Raw genomic sequence first — 17,480 nt, 5'->3', positions numbered from 1 at the left:
CAGAATGTATGTACATTAGGTAGGTTTACTTTTTCCCAGAATTTGAACTTCCTTGTTTTAGAACCCATGGGACTCCACACTTGATAGTTGTACTCACATTTGTTGTGATGAGTTGTGTTGTTGCTATCTTGTTAAGTTCTTTTAGGCACTTGATACGCAGTGTGTTTTGAAGGCATTGTTTTGTTCTGTTTTCTTTTACAGCCTGATTCAGATTCTACCAAGCACTCAACTCCTTCCAACAGTTCTAACCCAAGTGGCCCTCCAAGTCCCAACTCTCCACATAGGAATCAGCTTACGGTAGATGGATTGGACCAATCGACCTGTGATGCATAACACTTCAACTGGCCTCTCCCCCCTACCCTGCTTGGAATCATCTACTACTCCGTGTGGTATTCAAGAGCAGGATATATGCCTCCAATAACAGTGCCAAGACTGATAATTTCTCATGTTGCACAATAGTAAACTGTATATCTAGATTGTAGAATTTGGGGGATAAATGAGGAGGAGAGAATTCTTTATTCCTACCATGACTGATTTTTTTTCTAATGCAGAACTGTTCATTCTTAAATCCATGGTGGAATCCATTTCTGCAGGGCTGTGACACTCTCATGGCATATGCTAAAGGCTACCAGTAAATAGTCTTCACGCTTAAACTGAAAACAATAGGAAGAGATGCTGGTGGAGTTTTTATGACTCAGTGGTGTTAAGTATATTATTTTTCTATAGGATGACATAATGTCCCGTTAGCAGGAAATCCTTTTAGAAAAAAGTTGGACCTTTGGATGGGAAGTAAAAAGCAGGCTAGTTACATCCTCAGCTAAATATATTCTAAATATATTCTGTAATTTTTTTTCAAAGTTTAGGAGAATGATAGGAAGCTGTCGGGCCATTCTCAGCATTTATAGGATACATCAGGAAGTCGAATGAAAACTGAAATTCTAGTTTGTGGCCTTTAACTTATTTAGCCATTACATGCATTCTCAGCTTTGTAAATGTCTTTCTCCAGACTTCTTAGCCATGTACATAAAAACTATTACCGGTAACATTTTTCCCCTTAACCTGCTTTTTTAAAGACCTCCTTGAGTGTTGTTAGCCAAGTCATGGCTTTTTAGAGGGAAACAAATCCATATGTCAAAGAGTGCTGTGAAAGAGATTTTACTCTGCTTTTCCTGTGACCATCTTTTCAGACATTTGTGCAATTTTTTTATTTTTTTTCCTCAATGTAAAGGATATACTACATGTTTCCATTTAGCTAGCTAGCATTCTCTTGGGATTGCTCCTTTTTGAAAGCTGCTTGTATGAAAGGATTGTGTAGTACTTAAAACCATTGGTCTATTTTATTGGTAACCAAAGTGGAAATGTTTGAAGAATGTGTATATGAGGGTGCCCCTTTTTTCCCCTCGTTCCCCAGTTCATTGTATCCTCACCTGCATGAAGACCCCATGATTGCTAATCAGAAGTATTGATCATGTAGAGAAATAAATGCACAGCACACTCCTGTATATTTTGCTATGGCCCTTGTGCAGCAGTGACATATTGCGTGTATATTTAATCTCATGCTTCCATGTATTATACATTTAGTAATTCTCCCTGCCCCCTCCAAAACAAAACTTTGTGATCATGTTTCATTTTTAAAGCGTGTAATTAATTCAGTGGCTGGCATATTCAGTTTGTCATTGTCACACTAGTGTGCCTTCTGTGCCAATTTGATGACAGTTGGATGTCACTTATTTTAAAATCTGGTTTCTATGGGCTAACGATATACCGATGGCTAATCCTCTTTCCTGAAACACTGTATAGGACATGCACTTATCTCTAGTTTAAACCAAGTGGTTCTAGTCAACATTTAATCCTGTTACATTAAGTGTTTGACAATATTTGCTCTTTCTCAGATTCTTGATCAATGAGGCTCAATTTGAGCTGGACACTACTGCTTTTGGGATTTTCTGGTTTTTACTCTTTTTTTTAAATGTAAGTCTAAAAGTCTTTGTAATTATTGAATTGTGAGAACATTTTTGAACAATTTACTTGTCAATAAAGCAGAAGAGGGAGGTTTTAAAAAGGTACCAGTAGTCCTGTCTTTTGCTGGATTAAGAGCACATTTGTCACTTACCTTATTACCTTATCTTAATTCATTTTGAAAGGCATTTCTCTCAGACCAGCCTTCTCTCCCTCTCACCCACCCACCCCAGAATGAGAGAAGAAAAATATCTCTGTGCATTCTGATACTTTCCTTTAAAACAACATAACACCTTTGTTCAAATGCACAAGGCCTGAGGCCTTTTCCAGCATCACTGTAGGCCAGAGTTTCTCAATGTTTTTCCCCCACCATAACACTTTGCATGGTCCACGTTGGACGTACCACCAGAAGTAACTGGTGATGACTTCATTGCCAGTTACTTCTGGGTTAGGAGGCCATATGTGATGTGACAAACACCAGTAAGAGGCTCAGGGTGGATGAGAAGGCTTTTTTGAGTGCGGAAAAGCCTGCTTTGGAGCTTTGCCCATCGAGCTCAGCCTCCTACCACTGTTTGTTTTATTGTGTTTCTGGTCTCACTGCTGGGCGGTAGGGGTCCTGGGAGTAATAATAATAATAATAATATACAGTATTTATATACCGCCTTTCTTGGTCTTTATTCAAGACTTTATTCAAGGCGGTTTACATAGGCAGGCTTATTAAATCCACGAGGCTTATTAAATCTGGAGTACCTCCAGATACCACCTCAAGTACCATTGGTGGTACCCATACTGCTGGTTAAGAAACATTGCTATAGGTGCATAAATGTATGGAAGTATGTCACTTTGAAAAGACTTAACTACAAGCATATAAATCGGTCCTCCTGTAATCACAAAGAACTTAGAATTAAGTTAAAATTTACAAAACAAGACATATCACTTAACATAGACTGGATAAAAGATTAAAATTAGTTTAAAAGGGGAGGCAGGCAATTTTTCATGTCTTCAGTAGCATAAAGATAGTGAATAGTCTCATTTCCAAATAAGGGAACATTGGGCCAGGTTTTTTCTGTAATTCATTCATCCACTAGGGTAGTGGTGGTTCAAAAATAACTACCTTAACTAGTCTTTACTGAGTCAGGAAGCTTGGTTCTCCCCATATTAAGCAATCCCAGAATGCCCTTTGTTGCCATCTTCTACTTGCCCAAGCAAGTGGGAGGTGGCAGAAAAGCATTGGCAGCAAAAGCTAGAGAGTGAGGAGGAGTTAGTGCTGCGGCCTTTGTTGTTTTCCAGCATCCTTCAGTCCAAGATTAAAGATTTCAGGAGGAGTGGCATTTGCTGCTGATCTTCACCTTGTCTTCCTTCTCCAGGCATGGAGCCAAGCATCATTCAGTGCAGTGGATGGCAGGTCAGTATGGCTCTAGTTATGTGAGAGAGTTTCAGGTATACAACAGATTTCTGCATTGTGAAAATCAGATGGGAAGAGTTCGTGCAGTCCAGTGGATGAACGCAGTGGATACCTGTCTTAATTAACTTCTTTGTTTTTTTTCAGGGCAAATAGGAAACATTTTCAAATTTGGAGCATTATAAGGAACATTCAGTGTTATACGTACTGTATAGTGCTTTTAATGGGTGCCAGAGAACATCTTGTGGAGCTGATGCTGAAACCAAAATCACTTTTATGATTGTGGTGTTTTTTTTTAAAATGATTTGATACATGGTGTTTTAAGCAGCCCAGAACAATGATGGGAAGGGGAGACCCTGAAATTTAACAGCATGGATTGCAACTTCTGATTATACATAACTTGCTCTAGATTGCTATAATGACTGCAGTGTAATCACCGAGGAATCCATATGAATGCAATACATAATAAAGAGGCACTGAGATGACAGTGAAGAATATGTAAAAGAGCAGGAAGGTTAACTTCTATCCCATCTTCCTTCTGCTTAGGGAAAAGTGTAGCTGAAAAGTTCTGGATATGCTGTAAGGTTTGAGGACAGGTAATAGCTGGAGATTGGACCACAGTCATGGAAAATCAGCCTTGTCAGGGCAACTATCACAGAAATAGGACATCCCAACAAATTACACGTTTAGTATGGTGCAAACTGGGCATTACTTTTAACCTGGGTGAGGTTTTAACACTAAATGCTGAGTAAAACTCAGTACAATCACTTTGCTACATCTTTAAAGAAGATGGTGATATCAAGTAGTAATGACAGGAGCAGTTTCAATCTTTTTAGCCCTGGGCCCACAGTTTGGGAACTGCTGGAAAGGGGCAATCTGGGGCTGATGTGAGTCCTAAACACCCCTTGTCCCTCTTAGCAAGGGGAACTTGCAGCACCATCGCTCAGTCATGGAATTTTTATTTATTTGTGGGATTTTTACCCTGCCTTTCTCCCGGAGGGAACCCGAGGTAACTTTGGAATATGTGCTTTGCTTGCAGAAGTTCCTAGGTTCTAATCAGGACATTGTCAGGTAGGAGTGGAAAAGAGCCTGGTATAAAATGCTGGAGAGCTACTCAGGGCTTAATCCTATCCAGCTTTCCAGCACTGATGCAGCTGTAGTGTCGTTCCAGGGAAAGAGAACAAACATTCCCTTACCTTGTGAGAGGCTCTGAGACTGCCCTCCACCTCAGGATGTAGCACACAGGATATAACATGGCTATATTAACAGTGGAAAGTTGGATAGTATTGGGCCCTCAATCAGCATAGCCAGTACTGAGCTAGATGGACCAGTGGTATAAGGCAGATTTATACATTCATATACCCCTTACCTGCACTAATTCTATATTACTTTGTAACTTTGTCACACTGCCAGAAGCATATTTGGAGATTTGTATTGAATGATCTCAAAGCTGACTCTGTCTTAAAGGGAAATTTACTTCTGAGAACATAGGAATTCAGTTATGAAAATTAATGTTGTATTGTGCCCAATCACACTAGGCACAGTACAGAAACATTTGAAAAGTTACCACCAGTCCAGATCTATTTCTAGGGGTAATTAACTAAAAGGCGCAAAACTCTGTATCCAATTTTATGTTAATGTGGTTGATTGGGCATATTTCAGGACAAAGATGACACGGGTTGCTTAGGAAACATCTCTGACATAAAACCTAGCTGCGCAAATGGAAGGGCTGGTGTAATATTCCATGCAGTTTTTAGCGAATTGGAGAAAATTCATGAGGAGGCTGTAGCAAAGCTAAAGTGAATTTCCTTCTGGCACAGATCTTGACTGAAACATGACGATAAATAGAACAGCGGACACTAGACAGTACTAATTCACCCTGCTGGAGATGGTCTTCAAGAATTAATGTATCGAACGTTTGTGCACGGAAGACTTGCTGGGGCTTGACTAGAAAAGTAGGACGCTATTTAGGGTGGTAGTTAACCATTTTATTGAAAGGCATTTGTAACTGCAGACACTTGGAGACATGAGAATTTACGGTTGGGATATGGATTTTTAGCGGCAGAGCCATTACAGTCTTATTAACAGATTTTAGAACTGATACAAAGAAAATACCCAGAATGGAACAAAAGAAAGGTTTGAATGAGCTCTTGATTGCTTTTGGTTATCTGTTGAATGAGCTGTTGGTTTACAATGAAAACCTCTGAAGCTGTGTCATGCGGTCTCAAGAGCTTTTGAGGATGAGAATGCTTGTATTTCCACAGCTGCCAAGACGTCTTTGTTCTAGCTAAGCAGAAATGCAAGGGGAAAAAAATGTATCTAACCAGTGGTGTATAGCTAAGGGGGACAGGGGGTACATTGCCCTGGTTACCACACCTTGAGGTGGTATCTTAGAGGCCTCCAAAAGGAATTTCTGGTTTTCATTGAAAACTGGAAGTGCCTTTCAGAGGCCTCTAAGTTGTCATATGGGGAGTGTTAAAAAAAAATTTTGTGCTCAGGTGCCAGATGCTTTGGCCACGCCCACTGTACCTAACATAGCGTTTCATTTTAACTTGGCAAGCATTCCATGCATCTATGGCCTCATAGATGTGATAACAGAGATGGCAAAGTCAACTTAACTAAGAGTTTTTGGCATACCCAACCCACCCATGAGGCCAGGTGGAGCAGCAGGCTAGGCGAAGCAATGATGTATCAGAGGGGGTCTTGTGCCTGTTTGCCATGTCCCTGGTTGGCATCCCAGCCAGCCATTTCAATTTGTGCTCCAATCGCTGTTCACTAAGAATGAGTGAGGATCAGAGCAGGATCATGCACCATTCCTTCAGTGCCACTGCTGTGGAAGCAATTTGTCAGGGTGGTGGAGTTGGAGGAGAAAATGGGAGCTTGCTGTGACCCTGTCCTGATCACTCTCACACTAGGGCACAATTGAAACAGCGATCACTCTGTCGCTGCAGGCTGGGCACTCACCATGCTTTCCCTCTCATCTAGGCTCAGTTCATCCAAGAGAACGCCCAAGCTTAGCAGGGAGACATCATCAAAGGGATACCCACTGAGCTCAGTATCTAACAGTTGTCAATAGTTCTCTGTCCCTTGCTGTCCCCACTGGTGAGAGAAAAAATAGCTTTTGCTGCCATCACCCAAGACTGAGGAAGCCCAGGCAAGGAAAGGCTGCCTTGGAAAAGCCTCTTTCCCTACTTAGCAAGGCGTCCCTAATGAGTGGGGGAATCCCAGTTCATAACCAAATGAAAGACAAGACCCACAGGAAATGCGACAGCCCTCTCTCCCTCTAGTAAACTGAGACCAGACTAGAACTTTAAAATCACTAGAACTTTAAAAAATGTTTATCAAAAGACTAAATAAATAGAACAAATTAAAGGGGGAAGGGAATGCAGAGGGTCAAGGCACATATCATAAGTAAAGCAGGATTCAACAAGACAAGATTGCTGGTAAAGTTGGCACAGAGCTTAAAAGACAAACAGAACATAAAATAAAGTCTCTGAATGCAAATGTTGGATACATTTTCATATCCTTAATTATTCATGCTGTTCGGAGTGGGGAGGGGCTAGTCCCTACATCCACAATGCTCCATAGTGGGCGAGTCTTTTGCTCAGCTGTTCTCAATGTCGGACCATGGCAACAACCCCAGAGCACTGTGTGTCTGCACTTAAAAATACCTGGGGTTGAGGCTGTCATAATGTCATCTGACTGAATGGTGTAAAAGATATATGAACAGGATAAGGGAGATGGAAGACTAGTAAACTTTTTTTTAGAATTGGGGCCCTTTCCTTGTGTTGTGGTTTGGAAGGTGAAGGTGACTGATACCAGCTGAAGCCTAGGTTGAGTCATGGGTGGAGATAAGCTTTCAGAAGAAAAGGGGGTTTATAAAAGGAAGGGCCTGGGAGTTGGTGGCTCTGTTCTGTTTGCCCTTTGGATTTTCCTCCTACTTTGTAGGATTTTCCTACTCTTTGGAGAAACAGCTATGAGTAGTTGTGGATAACAGTTCAACGGTTTCAGATTTGACCAATTTTGATCTGGGACTCTGCCGTATCCTGGCAAGAAGGCGTTAGGCACAAAACCTCAGTAAATGAAATTTCTTAAAACTATTTCAATATTCTGGTATTGGAAACCTTTTGGTTTTCTTCCCTGTAAAATTATTTGGAGAATACATATTTTTTTTTAAAAAATTGATTTTGAGTGGAGTATATTGCTGGAACTCTCAGGGATACACTCAGCTTGGTCATCAAGACCCTGGGGTGTGGCTACCATTATAGATGGTTTCTGGCCATCTGATCCCTTTTATCTGCCCCCCGACTTGGTCAGGGACAACCAGTCTCAGGAAGGTGGTTAGCCAGAATCCTTTGTTTGGGAAAATCCAACCAAGGGGACAATCCACATAAGGCTTGTCTGGGATGCCCTTCTGTAAAGGTGCTGGGTTCCAAAAAGGGCTACTGCCCCTTTTAGTATGCAGCTTTTAGTATGCTGAAGCTTCACAGAAGCCTTTGTGGGGGGCAGAAATATAAGGAAAAGAGGCACGGTGTCATCTGCAGGACCGGGGTGTGTGTGTGTGTGTGCGCGCGCATTGTGCAGGATCAGATGACTTGGAAATCACTTGTCTCTGACTTTTACTCTTGTCCTTTCAGACCTACCCTACCTTGCCTCCCTCCTCCTCCTTCTTGTAGCCTTCCAATGAACAAGGGCTCAATAAATGAGCTCTGCCAGCTGGCATGGAGTCCACCATACCATGAGGTTTTGCACATACACAGAAAGGCAATTTCCCTGTTCTGATGTCTAACTAACAGAGATGTACATGCATCTAAAGGTGGTTAAACTGTAAGTAAACCTAGGAAATGTCCAGTTCTGCATTTGGCCTTGACTCCAGGTGGTAAGAGGATCATGCCTCCCTTTCTCTTCCAAGAGCAAGAATTCACAGGTAAGAATTCAATTTTTCTCTGGAAACTTTTTATCTCCTCTGCTCCTGTTTTATTAGTTACAGCAAATTAGTGGGTGCTGGTGGAGAGCAACCAGGAAAAAGAATCTTCTGCTTTATGACTATCTCTGCTTAATTTACATCCATGGCCCTTTATCCAACCAGGAGTGTCCAGAAATAGGAACGAGGCAGAGATGTTCTTTCCCTCCTCTTCCTAGTTCTCCAAGAAGCGTAACAAATGGATGAGGTGTGCCAAGCCAGTGTCCTCCCCCCATCCCAGAAATATTTCTTTTCTTTCACTTTTCAAATTGGGAAGCAGTAAGGGGGAGGAGGAGGACGGAGCAGATGACAGGTGTTTGATACCTGGAGGTGGGGCAGAGTGAAAAGCAAGAAGAATCGTGACAGTGGAGGGCAGTAGCATTTGGTGCTGCATCAGGGATGGGCCTACCTTTCTTTAAACGGAAGATGTGTGCAACTCTGCTGGTGATAAATAACAGACTAGAAAACTAGTTGGGAGGAATAGTTGTGAATGTATCCATCTTCTGCCCCAAGTAACAGAAATTGAATGAATGCAAGGGTGTCACAAGATTGCCCCTGTACCAAAAATTTATGCCAGATGCCCAACACCAGGAACCAGTTGCCCTAAAAGGGAGGGCAGGAAGTGCTTCTCAGGTTCCTGGTCTCCCCATCTCCCAGCCTAAAAGCTGTTGGCAGAACTGAGGGATTCAAGCTGTCCCATGCACAGTAAACTGACTTTTGTTAAGAACCTTACTGGGACAAAAACAACTGCAGCCATTGTTTCACAAAGGCAGAAGCAAGGAAAAGGTGCCAGGATAGTGTAGTGGTTCTGATGTTGGACTTGGATCCAGATTCACCAGTGGTGCTGGTGTTGGAAAATCCAGGTTCAAATCCCAGCTCAGCCATGCAGCTTCCTGGGTAACCTTGGACCTCTCGGCTTAACCTACCTCACAAGGTTGTTGTGAGGACAAAAGGAGGGATGGGACCACGTACACCACCTTGAGCTCCTTGGAGAAAGGGCATTTTAAAAATGTGAAAAATGATAAACTAAAAAGAACCCAAGGAGCTTGTTAATCAGGGAAAGAAACAACCCATAAGCCTTATGCTATGAACACACTCCCCCTGCTGGTAGAGGCCAACATTAATTCACTTGTCTATATGTACACTGGATGGCTCCACTCACTGTCGCCTCCCCAACAAAAATTAGCTTTGAGAATGGGATTAAAAGGAAGGAGCAATGCAGAGGCCCAGCTCCCAGCCCTGGAGAATGGTAGAGCATTTCCATTCCACCGCTCATGACTTCATGGGGCATCGTCCTGCGTTGTTATCTGTCTGCAGTTTTATGAAGCCAACGATCCGTCTAATGTTCTAAGACTATCTTTTCAGGGCCATTTCACACATGACATGGTATGCACACATTTATCAGACTGTACACTCAAAAAGGCTTCACAGTCCCCTTGATGAATGGATCTGTATGAATGGAATACAAGATACGTACTCATAATTTTCAGATCTACAATATCTTTTTTATAATGTAACATGTGACATGCTCTGGGAAGTGGTTAGGACATGATTAACCTCAGTTTGCAGACTGCACCAGAAGGGGGACTCTTGAGTAAAGCCCACAAACCCCCCCCCCCCCACACACACACACACACACACAACCATTTCGTTATCTCCTGGCTCCTGATACACCAATACATCATCCAGAGACAAAACCGATTACCAAGGCAATCTTTTCCTCCTGCATCAGCTCACTCTGGACAATATCAATCACAGTAGGCTTGTTCCCTGCACGCTGCATTCTCAAGTGTGCTGCTGTGTAAACCAGCAAAGAAGCTATTTTTGAGGTCATTTCTGATCCGGAGAACTAACAATATAAAAATGGATGAGAAAAGCCAACAATCGCTCTTCTAAAAGGAGCTCGGCCATCTGTCTCCTTTTCCCCCATCATAAAGCAAACATGATCAGTCACTGCCCTTTTTCAGGGTGATGCGGACAGCGAACTACAGAGCTTTGCACTGAGGTGCTACAAAAGCATCCAGGTTATCATTTTTCCCATCAGGCTAAACGATTAACTCTGAGGCTCACGGACCTCATTTGGGCAGCATTGTTTGCAATTGCATGCTCAATATGCATCTAAGTGCTGCAAACAACACTTCCAAAGGAAGCACAGAGTAATGAAGGTCCAGAGTTGTTTTTCAAGGTTGCAACCATGTCTGAGTGTAAATTTTATGCCGATCATCATCATCTATGTATGGCAAATCCCACATAGAGGGATCTTGCAATGGGATAGGGTGTGGTGGAATCCATGGACCATAGTTCAGTGGTAAGATGTGCTCTGCATATTGAAAATCCCAGGTTCAGTCTCGGGCATCTCCAGGTAGACCAAGGAAAGGGCCCCTACCGGAACCCTAGTGAGCTGCTGGCAATCAGTGTAGTGAAGACAGATGGACCACAGTCAATGCTAGCCCATCCACAAGGCCACCTGATGTCTTGAGAGTGGCAGATTGTCTTGAGAGTATGGTGGATTTGGGTTGACTTTCACCCTGAGTCCACCACCACTGCCACCTCCCTCCAATCTGCCACCAATGTAAACCACCCTGATCTGCTTCCTGCTCACTTGAGCAAGGAGCAGATCATTCCCTTCCTTACTGAACTCCTTGTGCACTGCTGCAAAACCCAGCAGTGTGGGACTTCCAGTTTCATATCCCTGTATGTGAAACTGGAAGTCCCACACTGCTGAGTTTCACGGCAGTGTGCAAGGAGCGCAGTAAGGGGTATATCTGGCTTTTTTTGTAGCGCAGACATGGTGTACCTGAAACAGCATCAGATGGCACTCCAGGTCATACTGACCATACTCTGAGTATAAATCACCTCTGTACATTTGCGGAGTGCGCTACCATTCTTAACCCATCTGTAGAGGAAAGAGTGGGCTCTTCCATGTGGGCTCTGTCTCACAATTGTATCATTTATGTACTAAATCTTAAATCTCTATGACTCACCCCCAAGGAATTCTGGGGATTGTAATTCCATGTGAGGGAGCTTGTGGAGTACAGTTGGCAACCTTCAGTCTCGAAAGACTATGGTATTGCGCTCTGAAAGGTGGTTCTGGAACAGTGTCTAGTGTGGCTGAAAAGGCCAATTTGGGAGTGACAATCCCTTCCACACCGGGAGCAAGTGCAGTCTGTCCTTGGTCTGTCTCCCTGGCTATGGGCCTTCCTTCCTTGCCTCTTAGCCTCAGACTGTTGGCCAAGTGTCTCTTCAAACTGAGAAAGGCCATGCTGCACAGCCTGCCTCCAAGTGGGCCGCTCAGAGGCCAGGGTTTCCCACTTGTTGAGGTCCACCTAAGGCCTTCAGATCCCTCTTGCAGATGTCCTTGTATCGCAGCTGTGGTCTACCTGTAGGGCGCTTTCCTTGCACAAGTTCTCCATAGAGGAACATAAGAACAGCCCCACTGGATCAGGCCATAGGCCCATCTAGTCCAGCTTCCTGTATCTCACAGCGGCCCACCAAATGCCCCAGGGAGCACACCAGATAACAAGAGACCTCATCCTGGTGCCCTCCCCTACATCTGGCATTCTGACATAACCCATTCCTAAAATCAGGAGGTTGCGCATACACATCATGGCTTGTACCCCATAATGGATTTTTCTTCCAGAAACTTGTCCAATCCCCTTTTAAAGGCGTCTAGGCTAGACGCCAGCACCACATCCTGTGGCAAGGAGTTCCACAGACCGACCACACGCTGAGTAAAGAAATATTTTCTTTTGTCTGTCCTAACCCGCCCAACACTCAATTTTAGTGGATGTCCCCTGGTTCTGGTATTATGTGAGAGTGTAAAGAGCATCTCCCTATCCACTCTGTCCATTCCCTGCATAATTTTGTATGTCTCAATCATGTCCCCCCTCAAGCGTCTCTTTTCTAGGCTGAAGAGGCCCAAACGCCGTAGCCTTTCCTCATAAGGAAGGTGCCCCAGCCCCATAATCATCTTAGTCGCTCTCTTTTGCACCTTTTCCATTTCCACTATGTCTTTTTTGAGATGCGGCGTCCAGAACTGGACACAATACTCCAGGTGTGGCCTTACCATCGATTTGTACAACGGCATTATAATACTAGCCGTTTTGTTCTCAATACCCTTCCTAATGATCCCAAGCATAGAATTGGCCTTCCTCACTGCCGCCGCACATTGGGTCGACACTTTCAGCGACCTGTCCACCTCCACCCCCAGATCTCTCTCCTGCTCTGTCACAGACAGCTCAGAACCCATCAGCCTATATGTGAAGTTTTGATTTTTTACCCCAATGTGCATGACTTTACACTTACTGACATTGAAGCGCATCTGCCATTTTGCTGCCCATTCTGCCAGTCTGGAGAGATCCTTCTGGAGCTCCTCACAATCACTTCTGGTCTTTACCACTCAGAAAAGTTTGGTGTCATCTGCAAACTTAGCCACTTCACTGCTCAACCCTGTCTCCAGGTCATTTATGAAGAGGTTGAAAAGCACCGGTCCCAGGACAGATCCTTGGGGCACACCGCTTTTCACCTCTCTCCATTGTGAAAATTGCCCATTGACACCCACTCTCTGCTTCCTGGCCTCCAACCAGTTCTCAATCCACGAGAGGACCTGTCCTCTAATTCCCTGATTGTGGAGTTTTTTCAGTAGCCTTTGGTGAGGGACCATGTCAAAGGAGATCTTTTGGGATCCGGCCATCATCCATTCTCACGACATGACCGAGCCAAAGCAGGCGTCTCTGTGGAGTACATACCTGAAACTATTTATAGAGTGGGCACCCAATCCTAAGCTACCCCGGTACCCAGTGGTACAGCAGCACTGAAATGGCCACTGCTGTATCTCATGGGGCCGTGGCAGCCACTAGAGTCTCCTTGGGGTAAAGAAACAGTTGTCCCTTTACCCCATGTTGAGCTCTGGCAGCTTCAATGGGTCTCCTTGGAGCTGTGCCAGCTATTTTGCTGACGCAGAACCTACTAGGCCCGTGTAGGGCTCTGTGGCTTGGGAGGGGGCATAGCATTCGGCAGCAGCCTCTGGCACCATCTCATCCCTCCATCCTGCCTTCCCCCTCCCTGCCTTCCCCCACCTTCCTTCCACCCCAAAAAGCCTCTCTGCCAGCCAGCGGTACTTCTGACCACTGGCCCTCTCCAGCATAATCTTCCCACTGCTGAGGCCTGGCACTGACGGGTACTGGCCTCAGTATCAGTGCTGCATACCCTCTGGCGATGCAGGAGTGCCTTATAACACTTATGACAGCTGTTGCTAGGGCAGCTTACCAGCCGCTGGCACTGCCCCAACTCAGGATTAGGCCCTTAATTTGTGCCGGTGATGTGTAGTGCTTAGAATCAACAGATTAGAGCAGGCAGACTGGGGCCGAATGTAGACATGGCTTCCCACTCAGTTTCCAGAACAGCAAGTAAGACATCCACCTTCCAACTACAGTACCACTCGGTTTCCTCTCAGTTCTTCACTCTTCCCTTTACCCGTTTGAGACCTTTCAAGGGTGGAAGTGTATCTCCAGGACAACTGTAGTATTTCTTTGAACTCCTCTGTACCTGTGAGGTTATTATTATGAACAGCATTTATAAAGCGCTTAGCAACAAAAAAGCTTGCAAAGCACTTTACAGAGAAAAATCAAATAACTGAATGGCTCCCTGTCCCCAAAGGTAGTAGTTGGCAACCTTCAGCCTCGAAAGACTACGGTATCACGCTCTGAATGGTGGTTCTGGAACAGTGTCTAGTGTGGCTGAAAAGGCCGATTCGGGAGTGACAATCCCTTCCACACTGGGAGCAAGTGCAGTCTGTCCCTGGTCTGTCTCCCTGGCTATGGGCCTTCCTTCTTTGCCTCTTAGCCTCAGACTGTTGGCCAAGTGTCTCTTCAAACTGGGAAAGGCCATGCTGCACAGCCTGCCTCCAAGCGGGCCACTCAGAGGCCAGGGTTTCCCACTTGTTGAGGTCCATTCTTAAGGCCTTCAGATCCCTCTTGCAGATGTCCTTGTATCGCAGCTGTGGTCTACCCGTAGGGTGCTTTCCCTGCACGAGTTCTCCACAGAGGAGATGCTTTGGGATCTGGCCATCGCCCATTCTCATGACATGACCAAGCCAACGCAGGCGTCTCTGTTTCGTCTCTTGAAGGGTGACGATGTTCAGCTGTGGTCTGCTCAGCTCCATGTCGATGACAGCTGCTCTGCGTGCGTTGTCTATTTCTTGCAGGTTGTCAGAGAAGCCAGGTGTCATTGTCCTAATGTTCCAGGTACCCAGCTTTAGGGCAGGAGTTTTCTGTTTTCTGTTGTTTTCTGTTGTCCCCAAAGGGCTGGCAATCTAGAGATGATGAAGAACTCCAGCAAACAGCCACTGGAAAAGACACTGCACTGGAGTTTACTCTCCCCTTGCTAAATCTAAGAGGAGCACCACTTGAAAAAATTACTCTTGCCCAGTTAACAGGTTCAGTTAACAGGTTCAGTGCCAGCTGCATTATGGGATCCTTACTCTGAATGATGCTGCTGCCACGCACAGGATCACTCTGTTTTGAGGCATCTCATGATGCCTCAATGTTCCCTGAGGCTTCAGGAGGTCTTGGGTTGGCCCTGGCTATGTGTTTAGAGCAGTGGTTCTCAAGCTTTTAGCACCAGGACCCACTTTTTAGAATGAGAATCGGTCAGGACCCACTGGAAGTGATGTCATGACTGGATGTGACATCATCAAGCTGGAAGAGTTGTAACAATCCTATCCACACTTACCCAGGAGTAAGCCACAATGACTATCATTGTTACAAGGATATACATAGTAGCCTGTTCAAAGTAGAGATCTGTAACATTTCCCCAGATGCAGCCACATACCATGGGAGCATTGTCTAATATATTAAACACTAAGATATTGAAATTAATGGGCACCCACTTGATATTGGCTCGCAACCCACCTCGTGCGTCCCAACCCACAGTCTGAGAAACACTGGTGTCAAAGATATAAAGGAACAGGGTAGCTGATGAGGACCTCTAGCCATCCTTGGCAAGGCCCCCTGCCTCGTTATCCCTTTGCAAATTTGCCAGTGCCTGCAGCATTTTGTCTGGGGCACTGAACGTGTCTCCCACAGGAAGAGACCAGAACGTGCTTTGTTAGCAGGCTGACAGAATTGATCACAGCTTTAATTAAACTCTTTTCAGTAAGTGACCTTAAGCGCTCAGCACTGGTGCTAATGCATTTGGAATTAATGCTCACTTTTAGAGGATATCCGAACTCCCAAATATCAAAAGGATAACCTGTGTTGATTTTTTCCAACCGAAACTTTGTTCCTGTTGTCATATTTTGCATTTTGTCACTCCTTGCTTTCCCTGCTCCCTGCTTCGACCAAAACAGCCTCCTGTGACTCAGACTTGGTTTTGCAAGTGTACATTTGTGTGAAGATTTTTTTTTTTTTCAATTGAAGCTGGCTGAGAAATGGCATTTCACTGCTGAGCTGGGCAACGATCCCTGTAATTATTGCTTTTCTTCTCCCTGCCCTGAGTCAGGGCCTTCTTTAGCAGACAGTCATTTTTTCCCAAGTACTGACACCGACTAGTAGCTACAAGGAGGAACACAAACAGAATCAAAATGCAGAGAAGAGGCAAACAGATGGAGGCAGGGAGAAAACCTTAAAAGAACCTCTTGTGGGGAATTTTTATCCTCATCATCATCATTAAGAATATTTATACAACACTTTTCAACAAAAAGTTCATAAAGCAGTTTGCAATTACTAAAGTCAAATAATTAAATGGCCATCTGGCACAAAAGTGCTCACAATTTCAAAAGACTCAGACAAAGCACCAACAAACCACAACAAGAGAATAAGAGGAGCAGCATCTGAAAAAGCAGGGTTATTTGGTGAAACGGAATCTGATCACCAATGGTTATCAGTTTTTTTTGCCCATCCACTCCTGTGCCTTTTACCAGCAGCCCATGAGGCATATGAAGCTTTTTCCAGCTTGGATATGAAATTAACCCATTTTTGCCTGGCCCACAGGTGTAAACATTTGGTCCCTGTTGCATATATGAAATGTTGGACAGAAATGGCTTGAGAGAAAAATTTCTGGTGCCAAATTTCCGGCTACTGTAAAAGGCATAGGAGTGGGTTAGAAAAAAGTTGGCAACTTTATGATCACACAGCATGGAAAACAGCCACAGGTAGTCACTGGTATCAGATGAAACTTCTGCCATGATGGGCTGAATGTGAAGGAGTCAAGATCCTGAGTGGCATGGAAGAATTGTACTCAAATGCAACAATCTCTAAAAACAGCCCTCATCACCTCCTGTTTAAAATATGTCCACCCATAAACCCCAGTCTACTCCTTCAGCCTAAAGGAATCTCTGGCATTAATTGGGTTCTATGAGGGGTGCCTTCTGACAGGTTTAACCCTGCAGAGAATCATTTGTGTAGAGCACATGCCTGTGCCTTCCTGTACATGAGCCTGCTGGGGAATCAAGATACTCATTCAAGACCTTTCTCCAGTTTCCCTGCCTTCTGAGTGCAGACAGGTGGTTACAGAGACTGCCCAAATCACCTCTCCATGCCTGAAGCAGTGTGCCAAACATGCACCTTCCCTTACCTGACAACACACTAGCTAAGCGGTTTGCAAACATAGCGTGGTCACAATGCCCTTCTTTTGTGGCAATGTCTTTTCCCTGGCTTTCCCAGATGGCACCCTCTTGGATCCCACATGATCCAAGATGGTAGTGGCTGGGAGAGCTGGGAAGAAGAGGTAACTTCAGAAATCCCTGTGAATTCACGGCAGTGTCCTAAGGTACCGGGGCACACGGTTTGGGAACCACTGTACTAGCTCCTGCCTCCTGTGTTTCTCCTACCATTCCCTGGATCATGAAAAGAAATAACATGGAAGAAAGAATGTGGAGGGTGAGGAGCATGGCCCATCCATCTCCTCTCTATCTATCCCCTGCATACTTTTGTACATCTCAGTCATGTCTGTCTGTCCCCGTCCATCCCCGGCCTTTTTTCCTAGCCTGAAGAGCCCCAAACACTAGCCTTTCCTCATAAGGAAGGTGTCCCGGCTCAGTAATCATTTTGGTCGCTCTCTTCTGCACTTTTTCCATTTCCACTATGTCCTTTTCGAGATGTGGTGACTAGAACTGGACACAGTGCCCCAGATGTGTCCTCAGCATCGATTTGTACA

At 44.6% G+C, this 17,480-nt stretch overlaps 1 protein-coding gene across 5 annotated transcripts in view; it reads left to right on the top strand.

Moving 5' to 3' along the window:
• CDC42BPB (CDC42 binding protein kinase beta) overlaps positions 1–2,066 on the top strand; it is a 132,868-nt gene extending 130,802 nt beyond the window's left edge. For all 5 annotated transcript variants that reach the window (XM_066629280.1, XM_066629272.1, XM_066629264.1 and 2 more), the window contains one exon: positions 202–2,066. In XM_066629280.1, coding sequence (XP_066485377.1) covers positions 202–333 — 132 coding nt within the window. In that variant the 3' untranslated portion in view covers positions 334–2,066. The remainder of the gene's footprint in view (positions 1–201) is intronic.
• The last annotated feature ends 15,414 nt before the right edge of the window (positions 2,067–17,480 follow it).

Source organism: Tiliqua scincoides, chromosome 1 (assembly GCF_035046505.1).
Source record: "Tiliqua scincoides isolate rTilSci1 chromosome 1, rTilSci1.hap2, whole genome shotgun sequence".
NCBI lineage: Eukaryota > Metazoa > Chordata > Lepidosauria > Squamata > Scincidae > Tiliqua > Tiliqua scincoides.
This window is presented reverse-complemented; position numbering and strand designations above follow the sequence as displayed.